This window comes from Castanea sativa, chromosome 5 (assembly GCF_040712315.1).
Source record: "Castanea sativa cultivar Marrone di Chiusa Pesio chromosome 5, ASM4071231v1".
Classification (NCBI taxonomy): domain Eukaryota; kingdom Viridiplantae; phylum Streptophyta; class Magnoliopsida; order Fagales; family Fagaceae; genus Castanea; species Castanea sativa.
The window spans coordinates 27,940,854-27,961,734 of NC_134017.1; the positions used below are offsets into that span (position 1 = coordinate 27,940,854).

The window sequence follows — 20,881 nt, forward strand, 5'->3', positions numbered from 1 at the left end:
CACACTTTATAATACACACTTCCTCCAAACTTCTATTTTTCGCGTTACCTATTCATTTCTCTATTTCTTCCTCTCTTTCTCTCTGGACTCTTTTCTTCTCTTTCGTCTGAAGCACAAAGCCGCGCCTCCATAATTCCAAACCCACAGCCCAACAGCCCCATCTCCATAATCCCAAACCCACAGCCCCACCTCCACAAGCCCAAAACCCCACACTCACCACACCTTCACAAACCCACGCTCTGACCACCACGAATCCACAACGGCCAAACCCACGAATCTGACCACCACCTCCACCGTCGCCCCACCAGCCACAAACCACAACACCATCGCCCAACTAGCCCACGAATCCGATCTCACAACCACGAAACTCACCGGAGCACAACCACAAAAACCCACCGGAACACAATCACGAATCCGATCTCATAATCAAACCCAGTGAACAGAGAAGTGAGAGACGAAAGAGAGGAGGGATATATAGCTAGAACTTTTAGCTATACACTTTAGCATCTTTACTTTGAGTGCTCTTACAAGGGAACTCCTCGCATGTGATAAGAGATCAAAGCCACATCTAATATCACACACACTGTAGCTTTGTAAGTTTCCAATGGCTTCCATAACCTCTGAAATAGCTTCTTCTTCTTCTTCATGGCTCAAATGGAAGTATGATGCTTTCGTCAGTTTCAGAGATGAGGACACCGGCAATAACTTCACAGACCATCTATATGCTGCCTTGGATCAAAAAGAGATTATGACCTTTAGAGATAATGAAAGACTTGAGAGAGGAAAATTCATTTCCACGGAGCTCTTGGATGCTATAGAAAAGTCGAGGTTTGCAATTATTGTTCTATCAAGAAACTATGCATCTTCGTCTCGGTGCTTGAATGAACTTGTAAAGATTGTTGAGTGCAAGGAAGAGGCTAGGCTAACAGTTTTGCCTGTTTTTTATGATGTGGATCCCTCTGATGTACGAAAACAAACGGGCAGTTTTGCAGAGGCCTTTGCTAAACATGAAGATCTTATCAAGAACGAAGAGAAGTTGCGATCGTGGAGAGCTGCTTTGAGTCAAGTTGCCAATCTCTCTGGATGGGATGCGCGGAATAAGTAAGAATTTCTTTCGGAAACTCTTGGAAAATAAATATTATTCGTAGTTACTTTGATCTCTTGGCCATATGACTTTTTTCTTTTTCTTTTTTTTTTCCCTTTCTTTAATTGTTTACTTAAATGGAGAATTAGAGGACACGTTCAATTTTTACTGTATATTATGAACTTAGGAAATTGTAAGCTAAAATGGGCAACGACTTGTTAAGTATTTAATTTGACATTTCCACTCAAATCAGATAGAAAAGAATTCTACTGCGAATGTTGTGTCCATTACTCAAATAACAGCTACTTACACTTTGTTAGTGGATAAATTTTGTTAGTTGCTAGTGGACTTTAAGTCGATCAAGGTCCAAATTTGGTCACTGATATTTTTTGGCAGAGTTTGCAAACAATCAATTACTCTCTACAAAGAGAATTTGTTGAGTTTCCACAGCATTTATCAAGTTGGAATTATCAACTGGACCTCATAGGTTACCTTATTGTATTAATAAGCTCGAGTCTAAACTCTTAACAAGCTTAATTTCATTTTTGGAATGAATGAGTTTATCTTTTAATACAACCAACAAACTGAACAAATAATAGATCAAAACAAACAGATTAAGCTGTAGTATCTTAAGCAGTAGCAAGTAACTATAACTAGCATAATTCCTAGGACTCTCATTTTCCTCTGTGTGCAACTCCCCTTAACAATTTTTGCTGAAGGCAAATCCAGATTTTCTATCATCCTTTATGGCTTTGAAATTGACTTCTTCAATTTTATTGTGTGTGTGTGTGTGTGTATAGATATATAAGATATTAGCAGCCTAGACTTCTACTAGAAGGGTAGGACCAAAGCTGCTTTCTTGCATGGCTTGTATAGCCCACTGAACTCTGCTTCCAAGTTCCCACAGACCAATTTGTCTGCACAATGAGCAACCATTCAAAATTCCTTTTCCAAATACGTCCTGTGAAACCATAGGCATAAAAATGTTCTCTACTTAGATGGAAAACATTGCAGAAAATGCAGACTTTCCATTCTTTCCTCACTAAACTTGCGTAAACAGAGTAGTTGATCTTTTTTTTTTTTTTTTTTCTATATTTTATCATTAACTAACCATAAATGAATGCTTATGCATTTGAAAAACCAGATATTTTTCTACCAATCTAGAATAGGATGAGAATATCTGATTTAGCTAGTATTGAAAGTGTCCAACTGAATTTTCTAGTATTGAAAGAGTCCAACTGACCAAATATATAGATTGATATATTTGAACCTCTGAACATTTCTGCTAATCCCAACTAGATTCTCTGATTTGCTATAAGGCAAACTAAGGCATCAATCTCTAAGATATGGATACTTTTGCTTCTGTGATACTGGTAGCATCATACTACACTGCCATAAGTTCGCAGAAATAATGGCCAATCCTGAGCCCAGAGCTCATGCCATATAACATGCTCTCAATGCCTCACCATTCTCTATATGACTCCTGTAATTTTTGAGTAAAAAGGCTTCTACCTCTGAGCACCATATTTTTGAAGGGAAGAACTAGTGAAGCGACTAGTCATTCTGCAACTCTGCCACAACATTAATTTATACTACGTTCTCCTAGGATGACACAGGCATCTTTTCTTTATTTTTCTATTACATTCTAAATAAATTTTTGGCATCATCATCATCATCTTAGAAATTTAATTAGTTGTAGACAAAAGAACCTCAAGTAATGAAATCCAGAAGAATTCCAAAATATGAATTAGATATATAATGAAGCTACAATGTAATATGATATATATGTTGTAATGAACAAATAAAGAATTATGTAAAATTTGAAATTTTGCTATTAGAAGTTTTATTAAAGGTTGTTAATTCCAGATTTAAAAGGAGATAGGTACTTTTCAACATTCCTGACTAGACCACTATATGTATACTTTTATTTTAATTGTAAGGTACCATTACACAGCTGAATTCCAATTAATGTTGATCATTTCCTTTTCCCCCCCCTCTGCCAATGGTTTACTATATAAAACATACTAATATATGTTTTCAATAGAAATGTTAAAATGTGCAGGACATCAGGGCAAACAGTAGGCCAGGGGTCCTACTATGTTGTAGAAAACTTATTTGGTAAATTTGTTATATTTTTTTCATATTAGAACATAGAATTCCCTATTCTGTGGTGAATGAATCTAAAAGTTGTACACTTGCTGAGCCTATTGTTTTGTTTTAACGCAAGAAAATTATTGTTCTATTGTTTTGGCAGGCGAGAGTCAACAATTATCAAAGAGATTGTCGGAGAGATACTTGGTGACTTGAATGCTTCCTACTCATATGTACACAAGGATCTAGTTGGAATAAAATCTCGTGTTGGGGAAATAGAGGATATATGCTCAAGTATGGGGTTGAATGATGTTCGCTTCATAGGGATTTGGGGAATGGGTGGAGTTGGTAAAACAACTCTAGCACGAGTCCTTTATGACAAAATTCATTCTCATTTTGATGGCAGCAGCTTTCTTGCAAATGTTAGAGAAAGAAGTGAAAACGGGGGATTAGTTACTTTACAAAAACAACTTCTTTCTGATGTCTTGTTTGAAAGCAATATTGATATTTTGGATGCTCAACAGGGAAGCAACGTGATAATGAATAGATTATGTTGTAAAAGGGTTCTTATAATTCTTGATGATGTGGATCAACTTATACAGTTGGAAACATTAGTAGGCAAGCGTAGTTGGTTTGGTGAAGGGAGTGTGATCATCATGACAACTAGAGATCAACATCTATTACTCAGACATGAAGTTGCTAAAGAGGAAATGTACAAGGCTACATTATTAAATGATGATGAAGCTCTAAAACTTTTTAGTCTAAAAGCTTTCAAGCAAGACTATCCTTTAAAAGGTTATTTGTTGCCATCTCAAAAGGTTATATATTATGCTCGAGGCCTTCCTTTAGCTCTCGAAATTTTAGGTTCCTTCCTGTTTGATAGAAATCTAAATGCATGGGAAAGTCTCTTAGGTAGACTACGAGAATGTCCTGAAAGTAAAATTTCAGATGTGCTCCAAATAGGTTTTGATGGTCTAAGGAGTACAGAGAAAAAAGTATTTTTAGATATTGCTTGTTTCTTGAAAGGAATGACTAGGGATCGTGTAGCACACATACTACAAACTCCCTATTATAAGCCATACATTGATATAGATGTTCTCGTGGAAAAATCTTTTATAACCATCTCTGATGGAACGTTGTGGATGCATGATTTACTACAAGAATTGGGTAAGGAAATTGTTCGTTGTGAATCTCCTGACGAGCCTGGTGGACGCAGTAGGTTGTGGTTGAAGGAGGATATCCTTCATTTACTAATAGATAGTGCAGTAAGTTGATTATGCTGGGTTTTAATATCTCTCTCTCTCTCTCTCTCTCTCTTTGTTAATAACTTCTAATATGCTTACTTTTTGTTGTTGGGTACTAGGGAACAGAAAAGGTTGAATGCATCTTCCTCAACTTATCTCCAAATAAAGAGGATAATGTTAAAGTCAATTTTGAAGCCTTCTCAAAGATGAGAAAGTTGAGATTGCTTAAAATTGGTAATGTGCACCTGCTTGAAGGCCTCAGTTTTCTTTCAAGTGAGCTACGTCTTATGAATTGGCTTGGATATCCTTTAAAATTCATGCCTAGAAATTTCCATCCCAACAAACTTGTTGAACTCATAATGCCTCATAGCCGCATCAAACAACTGTGGGAGGGAGTTTGGGTAAGATTTTCACTCATGCAAAATGTGGTTATTTATTTATTTTTTATTTGTTAAGAATCAATTATGTTCATAAGGGTTTAATTTTCACTTTTTAATTATTTTTCAATGCTAACAGAGTTTAGAGTGGCTAAGAATCATTGACCTCAGTGATTCTAGAGAGTTGATCATGACCCTGGATTTTGCTAGAGTCCCAAATCTTGAGAAACTGATTCTCAAAGGTTGCACAAAATTATCTAAGATTGACGCATCCCTTGGAGATCTCAAACATCTTATTTTATTGGATTTGAATGGCTGCACATGTCTTAAAAGCCTTCCATGCAAGATTAACTTGGAATCTCTTGAAATTTTTATTCTTTCAAGTTGTTCAAAGCTGAAGAAGTTTCCAGAAATTGTGGGGAATATGTCACATTTGCTAGAACTTTATTTGGATGGGACTGCTATAGAAGATCTACCATTATCACTGGAGCAGTTAACTGGGCTTATCAAATTGGATCTAACAAATTGCAAAAACCTTCCAAGTCTTCCTGGAACCATTTGTAGTTTGACGTCACTAAAAACTCTCACTCTATCTGGTTGCTTAAAACTTGACAATATGCCAATGAATTTGGAGAATCTAGAAGGCCTAGAGGAACTAGATGTGAGTGGAACTGCTATAAGAGAGCCACCTTCCTCCATCTATTGCTTAAAAAATCTCAAAATACTATCTTTCCAAGGATGTAATGGGCTGTCATCTAAATCATGGTCATGGAAGAAGCTGCTTAATTTTCTGTTAATGAAAAAAATTCCAGATCTCATGGGTTTGGTATTGCCTTCTATGTCAGGTTTGAGTTTGTTAACTAGATTGAATATAAGGAATTGCAATCTTCAAGCAATCCCTAGTGATATTGGCTGTTTGTCCTCATTAGAAGAATTAGATCTAAGTGGAAATAATTTTGTTTTCATTCCTGAAAGCATTAATCAACTATCTAATTTGAGAGAATTTTGGGTGGAGAATTGCAAGAGTCTTCAATTGTTGCCGGAGCTTGGATTTAGTCATTATATTGAAGTTTGGGCAAATGGATGTACCTCATTGGAAATGTTACTGCCATTAAAAATAAAAGATGATTATTATAATATTTATTTCTCTCTTCTCAATTGCTTATCAATAAACATCTTACTTATCAAAAAAAAAAAAAAAAAATTTCTCTCTTCTCAATTGCTTCCAATTTGACAATCAAGGCCGCTGTGACTTGTTCACTACAATGCTAAGACAATATTTTCAGGTCTTTCTCTCTCTCTCTCTCTCTCTCTCTCTCTCTCTCTCTCTTTCTCTTTCTCCCAGCTTTCTTTAAAGATCATGGTTGGTTTTTATGTTTCAGGATTCAACTATAAAAGAAAGATTTGATGTTGTTATTCCTGGAAGTGAAGTTCCGAACTGGTTTAGGCATCAAAGTGTGGGGGCTTCAATAAATCTGGAAGTGCCTTCATATTTATTTAAACAAATTAGAGGAATTGCTCTCTGCGCTGTTTTTCGACCCCTCCAGCATCATCCACCTAACCTTTGCCTTATTTGTCACTTTAAAGCCAATGGAAATTCAGTAGGGTGTCATTTGTGCACAGGATTTTGGAAAATGTCTGATACATTTGAATCGGATCATCGTTGGTTCATGTATTTGTGCCCTAATTATCTTTTCAAATTTTACTCACCAAAAGAATTTTATCAAATTGCTGATGGATCCAGCTGTCAACTTGAGATTGTATTCAAACCCAACCATACAAGCATGATTGAGATAAAGAAATGTGGGGCCCATATGGTATACGAGGAAGAAATGGAAGATCTGAAAGAAAGCATGGGTCAGAGTGAGTGCAACAGCAGCATCATTCTTTATAATGAGGGTGTAGACATTGGTCATTTTGAAGAAAATATCAAAATTAAGCGAAGACTTGATGATGAGAATGTAGCTAGTGGAGAAGGTAGCTCTACTCACATACCACACCCTAAGACTAAGAGAGTACGATTGTCTGATAGTGAGTGAGGACTCTTAGTGACACTCAGAAATCAAATGGTGGCTTTCAGGAATCTGGACCCTCTTTATTTGAACTCTTTGTAAGTCACCAACTCTCCCTCTTACAGATTTCTTTTTAATAAAACTATGTCACAAATGCCATTTTCAGGAATTTATTGTGGTACTCATTATTGAACAGTACAGACATTAAGAACTTAATTGGATTTCTTTGGTGATGAGAAATTGTCGCATTGCTACCCAACAAGAAGTCAGGTGAATGCCCTACACCATCTAATCCAATAATTTAATTTTATATTACATTATGATTATGATGTGGAACAGTAAGTTTTTATGTTATTACTGTAGTATTAAAGTATTAGCGCATATACAAGAATGAGTAGTAGTTGTTATCATAAAAAAGAAAAAAAAGAATTAGTAATTAACTAATTATTTAAATTATTTTGTAGTCATAAATGATATAGTTTATTGACACACACACACACACACACATATATATATATATATATATATTATTGGCTAAAATATAAAATTCACCTTCTAAATTTCAACTTTTGTCATTTTAGTCTTATAAGTTTGAGTTTTTTCACGTTACTTAAGAGAGTGTGTTGTGTGTAGTATAACTTGTCTCACCCTCCCTTAAAAGTTATCATGGCTTTTAAATAAAGTTGTGGTGTGTCTTTGTGTTAGAACTCTTTTCCCTCTCAATTTTTACCGTTAACTTACCACAAAACGGCGACTCTTTGGACCTTAGTTAATATTTTTATTATTATTATTTATTTCTTAATTAAAAAAAAAAGTTAACTAAAAAAACAAAATCCTTTACAACCATAATAGTTGCAATACTTTTATTGTACATTTAAAATCCTTTACAACTTATTTTCCCACGGATTTTGGGTAACATGTTGCAATGCCTTTTAATATATTAAACTGGACTTTGGTCTTGATGGATGTGTTGATGACACAAAATCACTTTCACCGTTTTTGACTTTTTTTTTTTTGCTAATAGACGCTGTTATATCAAAACAACTAAAAGGAAATAAGGCACATCCTCTCAGAGGATCTGCCCATACAATCAAAATACAACAAAAGCTTAATATCCGATGCAATCTGAAATGAGAGCATAATGAGCAGTGTTCACAGGAGAAGGATCAGACACCCACTCCACCACAGCTTTTGCATCTAGTTCTACTTCTACATTCTTGGCTATAATCTAATTTAGAAGTATGTTTGAATTTAACGGACATAATAGAGACAATATTAATATCTTATAAGACGGAAGATAAACCTTAATAGGCTGATCTTCTTAGAAAACTGTATATACCAAAGTTATAGTTACAATGATAGTGATTCTTTCATCATCCAGACCTTTTTGTTAAAATTAAGCTCCACTTATAGTTTGCCTACCAATTTAAATGTTTAGTTCCCTATAAAAATTTGCCTAGTTGTTTGTGAGAAGTAGTAAGTGACAGTTCTTAATGACCCAGCTTTCAATTAAACCTGATGACTTGACCAATATTATTGATGAAATATAGGTACTAAGATATGTGAAAAGTATCCATGCTTTATAACTAAATTAATGATTAAGGTTCCTAAGTTATGGCTAGTTTAGATTCTGATTTGGTCAATAAACCTGTATTCTTTCATATTTAAGATAATTGAAAACCTCCAATAGTTCTAGTCTATGTCAGATCCATATTTATCATGATAGTAAGACTTAAGAATAGGGGTTCCATTATTTTATCAAAGAATTTTGTTTAGGCTTTGCCAAAGCTTAGCACTTGAATACTTCTAATAAATGTTCCAGTTTCATGTTTGTATTGCTAAAATAAAGCATAAGCCGTGCCACCTCTGTTTTTAATATTTTCTAATTCCATGATGTGTCTTTATATGACAATGATGTTGACATTGTCAGCAGTCTACTGGACTGTCTCCTCTGCCACATTATCACAAGCATTTTGTCAAGAAGGTTTGGGCCTCTCCAGACTCTCATCCCATCTGAGTTGTCCAATGTCCTGCTGTTGTCACTGTCAACTTGAATCAGGGCGCTGCTGTCAACACCATGGAATTTCATCCATTGCAACAAACCTTGCTTCTTGGTAAGCTCTAGCTGCTGCTGCTGATACTACACACCTTCAAATTTCTGTATATGAGGTAGTCAAGGGGTAGTTGACTAGCCAAGGTTTCCTCATCCACGAGAATATGGAAAGTGAGAAGCAAGTGGCTGTTACATGTTACATATGTTAACTTTCAACAGCTCTCTCTCTCTCTCTCTCTCTCTCTCTCCACCTTAGACACCCATAATGGCTTGGGCTCTATTCTCTCCATCTCTCAACCTCTCACTCCCTCAGACCACCAAGACCAACTTCAACAGAACACAGTGGTTCAGCACTAAAACAAGTAGAGCAGCAACAACAAGAACAACCAGTATCAGAGCCAATGCTGCTGACCAAAATCAACCCAAAGACAAAGACGAAGACACTACTTCTGGTTTCAGTCCCTTTGCCTTTGTAACCGATAACCCTTCAAGCCGCGAAGCCATTCAGCTCTCAGAGAGCCCTGCTGAAGATGGCAACGTCGGAGAAATGCTTTATGTATGTGTTCTTACTCTCACTCACCATTTTCTTCAACTAGGTATCTATCAAACACTGCTATCGCTTATTATATATATAGTTTCAATCATTTATATTCATGGGAATTTTTACTTTTTATCAGAGGGTATGTTTGTTCAGTTCATATTGTTGGGTTGTGTACTCATTTTTATTCTTTTTATCAGTTAGCAAATTCTAAAAATTAAGGACTTTGTGGACTTTAATTAGGATTTAGAGATTTTTATTCTATTATGTTATTTATTTTCTTGGAATTTTGAGAGGATGTCTATTTTTGAATTCATGAAATTTTGTACTTAAACTCAACCTCTCAATTGATATTGTTCAGATTCTTGCTTATTGGTATTATCCTTGATGATTGTGTGGTTAAAATTAAGTGTTATTGATATTTTTTGCTTTCTTCCAGGAATTTTTTGTTTTCTAATTCACCAAATTCTGAGATCCAATTCTTCAGTTCCTTAAAATTTCAATCAATATTACCAATCTTCATATGGGTTACTCATTTTATTCTACCACATGTTGTTAAATGCTGTAACTGTCTAATCAATAGTCCCAAAGATTTGGCTGCCTTGTGAAAGAATGACTGAATTCAATCAGCCTTTTCTTGTAAATGATGGAATGGCCAAAACCACCCTTAGAGATACGGGTGACTTTCTTGTGATAGTAATTGTGGATGTGCAAGTAAGGGGCAGCAACTAAATAGGTAGCGAGACTGCCCTTAATTAAAAGCTTAGATCTTCGAATTCCTTTAGAATGAAGTAGCTATGAAGCCCCTACTATGTACTTTGTTTGATTGAAAAGGCCCCATATGTGTAACACTTCATGTAGCTTCCTGTTTGAGCTATTTATTTGATGAGCACCGTTGGTTACACACGTGTGTATACACGTGTTTTATAACTAAAACCCATGATTTCATGTTTGAAATCATGGGTTAAACCCATGTTTTTAGTTACAAAACACGTGTGTATACACACCTGTGTAATAAGTTATAGCTTTATTTGATATGGGTGAAATTTTCTGATTGATCTCTAACTCAATTATGTTGATTAAGGTTTGGAAGTTGGTTTAACTTGCATACCATTTTCTTTTCATTGACAATCTCAATGAAACACCATAAATGTGGTGGATGGATATTGTATTTAGTTAGGGCATCAATCAATTGAATTAAGTTCTTTTTTTCTTTTTCCATTTTGGTGCCTTTGGCAAACTTTTAATGCTATCTGGTTTGTGATTTGTTGAAAGGCTTTGAATACATGTCATATCCATTGGTATCATACAACTTTCTTGTTTCCCAATTCTAGAAGATAGAAGATAAGGGAAAGGAATATGGCTCATACATCAAATCTGGAGAGTTTATATGGTTTGTAAGAGAAACTGGTAAATTTCTCTGTAGCAACATTAGTTTCTTTTATTTATCCACTTGGATTTATGAAAAGTTGATTCCATCCTTGCAGGGTCTGCCGAGAGCCGACATGGAACAATTGTTTTCCTTCATGGGGCTCCAACACAATCTTACAGCTATCGAGTTGTTATGTCTGAGGTTGTAAGGCTGAATTTTTTTTAGATCTTACAGCATACCTCTATTTTATAAATTATTTACTAGAAGTTTCCTTCGCTTGTTTACATATACAGTTCTTCCATAAACATATAAATTCTTATATTCTGGTTCAAGAAAGAATATTAGAGTCTGACACAAACTTATGATCTAGAACATGGCTTGCTGACTACTCAAAAGCTGGTAAAGTATTGCCAGTAAACCAGCAAGGCGGACTCCACCTAGTTTACTTTTCCTGGTTTACTTTTCTTAGTTGTCTTGTAATAGCAGCTCAAGCAATTTTAGTGAAGGTTATATACACTTTTGTCTTCATAACATCTACATGCCTTGAGATGTTTCTATAAGATGTTGCTATTAACCACTTCTTGAATATGTCATTTTCCTATCCTTTCAGTTTGTCCATCCATTTATTGTGATTTATTTTCCACTCTTAGCTGCCCTCAAGTGACTTCATGCTAAATGATGTTTAACTTTGCTATCATCTTGCCTAGATGTCAGGTTATGGGTTCCACTGTTTTGCGCCTGATTGGATAGGATTTGGTATTAGTGACAAGCCACAGCCAGGATATGGGTTTGATTACACAGGTTTCTATATTTCGTTAATAAGATCATTACCATATAATATCTGTCTTGCTCTATAATGGTCATGATTCTAAATGTTTTATGTTTCCACTGTTACAGAAAAGGAGTTCCATGAGGAATTTGATAAATTACTTGATGTGCTGGGGGTCAAATCTCCTTTTTACCTCGTTGTTCAGGTTTGAAAAATCTTGCAAAGGAAAATCCATAGCAATGGTATTTATGATGAACTGTAAACATTATATTATTTATGTTGTAGAACATACTAAGGTATACTAAATTTTCAGAGTAATATGCTGCTGGGGAAGACTTAGTAAACATCTAGTCAAGTCATGACTACAATGAAGGGGTTTCTTGTAGGTTCATTTGGATTAACATGGACCTTGAAGAACCCTAGCAAGATTTTGAAGCTTTCAATTTTAAACAGTCCGTTGACGGTTTCATCTCCTATCCCTGGACTGTTTCAAAAGCTAAGGTTCAGTTCTTATATTAACCATCAGTGGGATACTTATATTTCACTCATCATCTTGTTGACAGAACTAGCTATGAGAATTGCTTATATTATTGCTGAAATATAGGTAATAAGATATGTGAAAAGTATCCATGCTTTATAACTAAATTAATGATTAAGGTTCCTAAGTTACGACTAGTTTAGATTCCAATTTGGTCAATAAACCTGTATTATTGCATATTTAAGATATTTGAAAACCTCCAATGCTTCTAGTCTATGTCAGATCCATATTTATCATGATAGTAAGACTTAAGAATAGGGGTTTCATTATTTTATCAAATAATTTTATCTAGGCTTTGCCAAAGCTTAGTGCTTGAATATTTCTAATAAATGTTCCAGTTTCATGTTTGTATTGCTAAAATAAAGCATAAGCTGCGCCACCTCTGTTTTTTTTTTTATTAATATTTTCTAATTCCATGATGTGTCTTTATATGACAATGATATTGACATTATCAGCAGTCTTCCCGGCTGTCTCCTCTGCCACATTATCACAAGCATTTTGTCAAGAAGGTTTGGGCCTCTCCAGACTCTCATCCCATCTGAGTCATCCAATGTCCTGCTGTTGTCACTGTCAACTTGAATCAAGGTTCTGCTATCAAAACTATGGATTTTCATCCATTGCAACAGACCTTGCTTATTGGTAAGCTCTTGCCACTACTACCAATACTTTTCAGCTTCAAATATCTTTAATATGAGGTAGTCAAGGGGTAGTTGTTTTAGCTAAAATTTTGTTCTATTATATGTTTTATGTTCTATCAAATTCATCTGGAACGAGTTTTGGTGATATCACAATTTGGGAAGTAGGTAAGAGGGAGAGGCTTGTTTCAAGGAACTTCAATGTTTGGGACATTGGAGGCTGTTCAATGGCCTTGCAAGTTTGACAAATATCTACATAGACTGACACAACTTGTATATAAATTTTTAATTTGGAGAATATGCTATAGGAAAATTTATGAGGTTAATAATCTGTATTTCACTTTATGATAGGCGTTGTTGGCCAATGATTATATGTAAACCATGTGATGTGGAGTCCTGATGGTGCCCTTTTTGGTATGTTACTTTGATGGGATTTATTTATTGATTTTTTAATTATTAGGAAAGTGTGAATTCAATCATTTGACTTTTGTTCTAATACTCTTCCTCATGTGTGGGTTCAACCATTGTTCTAAAAGTTAAAACTTTCCATTTGAGGCATTGCATATTCGAAAGATATAGTGCAGATATATTCCTATGATGGTGGTGATGATTTCCAGTACCATCTGGAGGTTTGTTTATATATAAATATATATATGTGTGTGTGTGTGTGTGTAGTGTATACTCAGTACTCACACACACACACACACACACGTGTGTAGTTACATAGTTTTTTTTTTGGTTAACAGGAAATTTAATTAAATATAGTTTTTCTTTTTATTGATTATTAAAGTATGACACTAACTGGTTTGTTTATCCCCTTTTGTTAATAATTGTGTATCTGCCATGAAATATTTTTTTCACATTGAAGCTCAACTCAGTTAGGTTAATGATCTCTTCTTTTCGCATCAAAACAGAAAACTATGCATCATAACTTGTGGAGAGGACAAGGCTGTTAAGGTTTATTTTACTTGGCACATTCTTTGGGTATGAGAATAACGTTCGACTGCATTTGTGGAAGTTCATTTCTGTGCAGGTGTGGAATGCTGTTGCTGGTACTAAGCTGTACACTTTTGTCAGGCATAAAGCACCAGTTTACTCCATATGCCCTCATAATAAGGAAAACCTTCATGTATGCAGTTGTTTTATTTGCACTTATGCTAATTGACAATTTTTAAAGGCTTGTTTCGCATGCCTCAGCCAGAGCTTTAGGCTTAGGCTATTATTATTGGTTAAGAAGCTTCACCAAAATATTATGGTGCACTTATTTTATACTAAGGCTATGCTTGCAGAGGGGGGTGGGGGCTCATGAATTAATCAGAACAAGGTTTTATCAAAAAGTGTTAAGAGGCAATAGATTTCTTCATTGCTTTTGTTTTGTCAAAAAGGCTTTCTTCTTTCAACCTGAAGTATTTTCCTTGCTTTCATTAATAACCCATATGGTAAATATATATTGTAATTTTCTTGGTACTAAAAATGGCACCATTCAATTCTGTTTTCTTCCTGACAAATCTGAATTCTTTTTGAAAAAAATGGGAAATATCAAGCTTAATTGTCACACCTTAAGGATAGGTTTGCCATTTGGTCGCCCTTCTTCTGCTGAGTGGATTTTGTATATTATTATTGAGAGTGACAGTGGCAGTGCAGTGGGATTCATGGTCTGGGCTGTCAAATGGGAAATAAACAGTTTTGCCACTGATCCAACAGTTTATTTCCTTCAATTTTTCACAATGATTGGGCGATTGCTCATATTTCTTTTATTGTGTGTATAAAAGGCTATTCATATGTGAGACAAGTAAAGAAGGACAATCATACCTAGTGGAATTGGATGAACGTCAGGCGGCTATCAAGTGTGTATATCATGGTCTTTGGAAGCAGTTTGTGGGGGTTATGCCATTTGATACAATGAAGAATTGGTTCCTGGCTACCGGTGGTGCCTTCAAAATAAAATTTTGGGACATGGACGATGGTTATCTCTTGACAATTACCGCTGCACAGGGTGGATTACTGGTAATGCCCATGGAAGCCCTTTTCTTGACATGCTTGGCAGTATTTTGAAGAAGCTCTTATAATTAATCAATCTTTACCATGAATATCTTTTAGGATGATCCTGGCATTTGATTTAACAAGGAAGGGATAATGCTTGTTGTATAAACAAGTGAGAATGGAATCAAAATACTTGCAAATGCTGATGGTGTGCGGCTTCTGCATTCTATTGAAAATCAAGCTGTTGATAACTCCTGAGTGGCTTCTGCAGCTATTGCAAAGGTACTACTTTCTTTTAAGTTTTATAGGTTCTGCAAATGTGTCTTTGCTTCTTAATTACATCGCTTATTTTTCAGGGACCAATAATCAGCACCTTAATTTGGTGATTCCTGTTCAACTGCTGGAACAAGCACTTGATATTAGTTGAAGTCCACACAAACACTGAAGTTTTTGATTTTCCGATGAATATTCTTATCAAAATTTTCAGAAGAACGTTTCAGGAGCTAAATTTTTTTATTCACGTGTATTGTTGACATGTCTGAATCTAGAGGTAAAGATGCCTTCCGTGGAAGTTCTTGCTTAGGCCTAAAGCATGTCCGTTATGTACATGTCTTTTCATGTGCTTCTATCATTCGTTTTTTTTTTTTTTTTGGGTAGTCTTGAGATATTGTTAACAATGACAACTATGTTACAGATTTCTCAATCAGTTTTGAGTCTCGTATGTATCATTGCAACGGCATTCTGTGCTCTAATCAAAAAGGGAAAAGTGCTAAAAGAAGCAATTTGTCGGACTTTTGCTTCCCCACAAAGAGTTGTATGACTGATTTTTCCTAAACACTAATGCCAAAACCAGGCCCAAATCTGTCCAATCCCTTTTTAGTTAGCCTTAGACATTATCATGAACAGTTTGAGAGTGATGGTTGCTCGGTCAAATTTAGCTTAAATTTCAGTCTCAATTGTGCATTCAACTTGGGAAATGAATGTGCATGTGCCTTAAATTAATCAAAGAAGGGGGAAAGGCCAGACCGATATATCTTTTTAGTGCTTGCAACCCAATGGCAGAAGTTTTTAATCTGAAAAAATATATTTGGTCGTTAAATAAATGACATTAACTAAGACAAAAGACAAAATGAATGTGAATAGAGATTTTTTTTCCCCAAGCTCCTATCTTAAACATGATGATTAAATAAAAGAAAAAAAAAACTCTATAATTAGAAATACATTACACAAGTAAATTGATACAAATACGAAGAAGGTGAGAGGAAGGAAAATCCTTTAGCAGCCAGACCATGGAAGTACCATAGGAAGAACTATATGTCATTTATTAGACCTGCAAAATGAACATTGTAGCATACCAAATTCTGGAATTAAAAAAATAAAAATAAAAACACTTAGGAATATTATCAGACAAGTGGTGCACATTTAACTAAAAGTTTACGTAGTTATTTATTCCAAGTCAAAATTATGAACCAAATTTTGACAAACAGATTATGAAGAGATAAATATAATGTGTCTACTCATGCTTATATAGAACACCGTCTGATTTGTGCTGTAGAAAAGAAAGAGAAATACAATCCTTTCAATCACATGTTTCCTTCAATATGGAAATGTTTTGAATAATGCACAAATCTCCTCTTCATTTAGAAACTTTGTAGAAGTTAGCACTTAAACAACATGTTTTAGAGCAAATATACCACTCAATATAAAAGGGTGGTAGGTGTTGAGACTTGAGAGTTGAGATTCGACCTTATATTTTTTAGTTTTTTAGATGGTATAATTGTATATTTTTGTTGCTGATACTTTTTTTTTCTTTTTTCGCTTTCGCACAGTGTATCCTCAAAGCTTTTAACTAGAGACTAATCATTGTTCGCGTCAGGTGGGCCCACGAAGAGGTAAAGCGCTGGTCTAGAAAATTATTTTCAAAGTGCAGGTAGCAAAACTCGAACTAGGGAGTACACCTAGTCGAGCCCAGTACAAGCACCTTGAGACCGAGAGCCCAACCAACTCGGCCAACCCCTTGGGTTTTTGTTGCTGATAATTGTATAGTCTTTTCCACTCCTCTTCTTTTCACTTACTTGTAAACAAAGAAAAAGCATGAAAAAAATTTGTTTGATAAAAGGGCTATTGGCATTGATGATAGCGTGGTTCAATAGGAGCATAATAATATTAAATGCTAACTTTCATTTTTAAAATGAAAATAAAATATTTTAATAATATAATTAATGTGGAAAAAGTTTAGTAACAAAATTAGTTGTACCTAAGAGTCTGTTTGGTTTGAGGGGTGGAACAATGAGAAGATAGAAAATGATAAGAGGATGGAAAAGTGGGTGGATAGAAAAAATTTAATTTCTCTCTTTTTTGTTTAGTTGGGAGTGGAAAAGTGGAGGGATGGAAAAAATAAGTTTGAATAAATTTACTCATATACCCTTGTTAAAGAATGATGCACAATTAAAACAAAAAAGTGACAAATAACAAAAAAAAAAAAGCAATCACCCAAAATTATTTAAAAAATGAAAATCACGTTGTTAAAAAAAAAATCAGTTCTAGTTAAAAAAAAAAAAAACAACTATCACGCCCAACCCCTAAAAAATCAAAAGAAAAAAAAAAAAAAAAGAGACAACATTACCGCCCAACAAGAAAAAAAAAAAAAAAAAAAAGGAAAGGCACCCCAGGCCCTATAAAATCAAAAGAAAAAAAAAAAAAAAAAAAGAGAACGCTACTGCCAAAAAAAAAAAAATCAATATTAGTTTATTTTATTCTACCCAATATAGTTTTCTGCCTTTATTTTGTTATGTGTTATACTATGAGTTTTTTTTTTTTTTTTTTTGTGATTGTCTTGTTAAATGCTTGGATATATTATTCAATTTTTTTTCTAAAAATTGATTTGATTTGATGGGATAAATTTAGTTGTAATTTCAAGTATATTTTTATTAATGAAATAGTTTTCATTAAAAAAATTGTACTAATTGTAGGGCAAATTAACAAAAAGTAGAGTTTTACGGAGTAGGGCGAGGTTTCGCGGGGCCCCAAGGGGCAGGGATGGGGTGAGAAAGTTTTCCCCGTCATGCGGGACGGAGTGAGGATGGGGTAAGACAAAACCATGCGGGACGGGGACGAAGATCCCATCCTTCGGCCCTGCTCTACCCCGCCCCATTGCCATCCCTGTGCACATGCACATGCACATGGGCATTTTTGTCAATCATGAAAAAAAAAAGCATTTTCACTCCATTTTCTATCCATTTTGGGGAGTAAACATTTTGGTGGGCTCAGAGAAAAAACACCTGGGCTCCACCATTTATTTTCCTTCCTCCTCACCCAACCAAACACGTTCCAAAAAAGTTTTCATTCTCATTTCTTCTCCAAAGTTTTCCATCCATCATGTTTCACCTCCAAACAAATTCACCCTAAAGTTACAACCTTACTCAATATCATTAACATTACTATATATTTTGAAAATGACAAAGTTTAGCTACAAAATTAATTGTAGCTTAAAGTTACAACTTTACTCAATAAAATTAACATTCCTACATATTTTGAAAATCTAACAGTTGAATTGCATATTCTTTACACTCTTAATACACAAATTAAATTTTGTGTGAATCAGATATTATTTATTATATAATCTATAAGTTTATATTTTATGCATAATTTTAAATTACAAAAATTTGCAATTTAAATAATTTATTAATGACATGACTATTGATATTTAATTTTTTTAAAATTATACAAGTATGGAGGATATAAGAAGAAAATGTAATCTAAATGTCGATTTATCAAAATTCACCTTTAATAAAAAAATATTGAATAATGTTGTAGCATAAGGCTACAACCAATTTTGTAGTTAAACTATATCCTTTTGAAAATCTAGCCGTTGGATTTCATGTTCTTTAATCTCTTAATACATATGTCAAATTTTGTACTAATAAAATATTATTTACTATATAATATATAAGCTTATATTTTATGCATAATTTTAAACTACAAAAATTTGCAATTTAAACAATTTTATTGATGACATAGTTATTGATCTTTAATTTTCTAGAAATTTTACAAGCATGAAGGATATAAGAAGAAAATGTAATCCAATGATGGATTTGTCAAAATTTTCTTCAAAAAAAAAAAAAAAGTAAGGTTGTAACTGTAGGGTCATTTGGCCCAGAAATATATGTGGGGTGGCCCAAAGGTATTCTTTGGGCTAAAAGCTCAGTCCGAGGACGTTGAATAGTCCGAGGGGTGTATGAATGTTAACTCATAAGAAAATACTAAGTAAAGAAGAGATAATATCTGATTGACTTTGTCCGAGGAAGATTGTGTCCTTGGCGAGGTGAAGCCGAGGTAGGGGAAGGGTTGTTTGATATCCACAAGCTATGTTCTAGAAATTCCTATAGGATAGGGAAGACATGGTACACGTGAAGGATAAGAAGAGGGGCGGTGGAATATCTAAGATAAAACTGTTACCACCACCCCCGCATTAAATGCTTTGCAACGGATATTCTGACCGCATTAATGGAGAAGTGAGACTTGAACATCAGGTTTGAAACTTGGCCCCTATCTCCAGAGATTTCAGGGAAGGTGAATGAGACAAGTATCTAAACTAGCGGTCCAACTATGAGGTGGAGGATGAGAAGGGGAAAAAGGAGGGAGTATAAAAGAGAGAAGAGACCTTCCGTATGAAGAAAAAAGGAAAAAGACTAGAAAGAGAAAGAGACAAAATATAGGGTAGACTTGATTATCCACAATTGTAATCTATCTTGAAAAGTAGTAATATAAGCTATCCTCGGATTGTGTCCGAGGAGGGGTTTTCCTTCATATTCATATAAACAATTCCTTGTACGTACCATTGGGTCCAAAGCCCATCATTCTTTGTTATTCAAACACCTTTAGAACCTAGATTTCAAGCTCACTCTCTACAAATTTATTGTAAAAATGCTTTTCAAGCTCATTCCCTTCTGATTGTAGGCCAATGGCTTGAATTGTGTCCTTATAGTAACCTTAGGATATAACTAATTTTGTAGGAAAACTTTATCCAATTAAAATTAAACAATACAAAATAATAAACAAAAATAAATAACTAAAATTATTTCATGTTATATTGCGAAAACAATTATCTAAAAAAGTTATATTGTGAAAACACATTAAAGTTTTATTATATAGGATATGACATTAATATAAATAATTATAGACAAAAATACAAATGATACCATTTAATTTGGGCAATTGTTATTTTCATCATATAAATTTTATGCGAAAATGTACTTTTGGTCCTTACATTTTGGGTCAATTCCCATTTTGATCTCAAAATTGATTTCATTACTAATGTCGTCCCTAAAAAAAGAAAATCGATTCTATTTTAGTCCCTGCCGTCAACCTACTAACAGAAACCTCCTACGTGGCAGACAGAGTGCCTTGTTTGTTGACATGGAGCTGACAATGGCCATTAAAATATTATTAAAAAAATTATTTGGCATTTTTAAAATGCCATGTCAGCATTTATATTTTTTAAAAAGCCATATCAGAAAATTTATAAAAAAAAGAAATTAAATTTTAAAAAAACCTTAAATCTAATTTAATTAAAATTATTTCTTAAAAAAATAATTATCCTTTTAATTCTTTTTCTTTTTCTTTAACCTCGTCAGTGATTAGACATTTTGGTTTTATAAGTTTGAATTGGATTTTTTTTACCCTTTAACAATATTTTCATAACAATTCCGTTAATTGTTGTCGGGGGAAAAAAAATTTCCTTTCCGATAAATGAGATTTATATTGGGTCAGGGCCCTAAACAAAAACTCGACGATTGGCTCGATACACGACCCAAAGGCTATTGGCGAAGATCCAAACAATTCACCGTGTTTTCATGTCTTGGGCCTAGATTGAGACTTGCAAGAACGGCCCTTAAACAATCCCTATAACGAACACGTCAGCGGGGTTAAAAAGTCTACTGTGAGAAATGACCCAGCGGTAGAGTGTTTTTGCAGAAAATAACCCAGCTGTAAAGTACTTATGCAGAAAAGAGTGACCCAGCCGTAAAATTATTTCGACAAAAAAATAACCCAGCGGTAGAGTGCTTCTGCAGAAAACAACCCAGCTGTAGAGTGCTTCTGCAGAAAAGAGTGGCCCAGCCGTAAAAGTATTTCTGTAGCAAAAACAACTCAGCAGTACAGTAAAGTATACTTTGAGTATTTCA

The 20,881-nt window shown here is 34.4% G+C and overlaps 2 protein-coding genes across 18 annotated transcripts; both read left to right on the forward strand.

Moving 5' to 3' along the window:
• Positions 1 to 47: 47 nt before the first annotated feature.
• Positions 48 to 16,768, forward strand: LOC142634500 (TMV resistance protein N-like). 13 transcript variants are annotated; one of them, XM_075808798.1, is made up of 13 exons: positions 48 to 1,101; positions 3,339 to 4,440; positions 4,539 to 4,820; positions 4,936 to 5,938; positions 6,000 to 6,082; positions 6,179 to 6,906; positions 7,005 to 7,078; positions 8,742 to 8,922; positions 13,065 to 13,842; positions 14,486 to 14,720; positions 14,814 to 14,978; positions 15,053 to 15,246; positions 16,526 to 16,768. In XM_075808798.1, the coding sequence occupies exons 1-6, from the start codon at positions 605 to 607 to the stop codon at positions 6,833 to 6,835; spliced, it is 3,624 nt and encodes a 1,207-aa protein (XP_075664913.1). In that variant the 5' UTR covers positions 48 to 604; the 3' UTR covers positions 6,836 to 6,906; positions 7,005 to 7,078; positions 8,742 to 8,922; positions 13,065 to 13,842; positions 14,486 to 14,720; positions 14,814 to 14,978; positions 15,053 to 15,246; positions 16,526 to 16,768. The 13 variants fall into 13 exon arrangements, with proteins under 13 accessions (XP_075664913.1, XP_075664914.1, XP_075664920.1 ...); XM_075808799.1 differs by having other exon boundaries at positions 16,573 to 16,767; XM_075808805.1 differs by lacking the exon at positions 16,526 to 16,768 and having other exon boundaries at positions 13,065 to 13,670; positions 13,747 to 13,842; positions 15,053 to 15,487.
• LOC142634504 (uncharacterized) lies at positions 9,278 to 12,713 on the forward strand. Of its 5 annotated transcripts, none has more exons than XM_075808816.1 (6): positions 9,278 to 9,417; positions 10,675 to 10,796; positions 10,887 to 10,972; positions 11,479 to 11,572; positions 11,669 to 11,745; positions 12,534 to 12,713. In XM_075808816.1, the coding sequence occupies exons 2-6, from the start codon at positions 10,790 to 10,792 to the stop codon at positions 12,618 to 12,620; spliced, it is 351 nt and encodes a 116-aa protein (XP_075664931.1). In that variant the 5' UTR covers positions 9,278 to 9,417; positions 10,675 to 10,789; the 3' UTR covers positions 12,621 to 12,713. The 5 variants fall into 5 exon arrangements, with proteins under 5 accessions (XP_075664931.1, XP_075664928.1, XP_075664929.1 ...); XM_075808813.1 differs by having other exon boundaries at positions 10,675 to 10,792; XM_075808814.1 differs by having other exon boundaries at positions 9,337 to 9,417; positions 10,734 to 10,792.
• Positions 16,769 to 20,881: the final 4,113 nt, after the last annotated feature.

Bases quoted from the DNA above. Each gene is read 5' to 3' on its own strand.
- LOC142634500 (XM_075808798.1), top strand. From the start codon at position 605: ATGGCTTCCATAACCTCTGAAATAGCTTCTTCTTCTTCTTCATGGCTC. The intron at 4,821-4,935 runs GTAAGATTTTCA...CAATGCTAACAG, and splicing joins AACTGTGGGAGGGAGTTTGG to AGTTTAGAGTGGCTAAGAAT. The intron at 6,083-6,178 runs GTCTTTCTCTCT...TTTATGTTTCAG, and splicing joins TGCTAAGACAATATTTTCAG to GATTCAACTATAAAAGAAAG.
- LOC142634504 (XM_075808813.1), top strand. From the start codon at position 10,759: ATGGCTCATACATCAAATCTGGAGAGTTTATATG. The intron at 10,973-11,478 runs GTTGTAAGGCTG...CATCTTGCCTAG, and splicing joins ATCGAGTTGTTATGTCTGAG to ATGTCAGGTTATGGGTTCCA. The intron at 11,573-11,668 runs GTTTCTATATTT...CCACTGTTACAG, and splicing joins ATATGGGTTTGATTACACAG to AAAAGGAGTTCCATGAGGAA.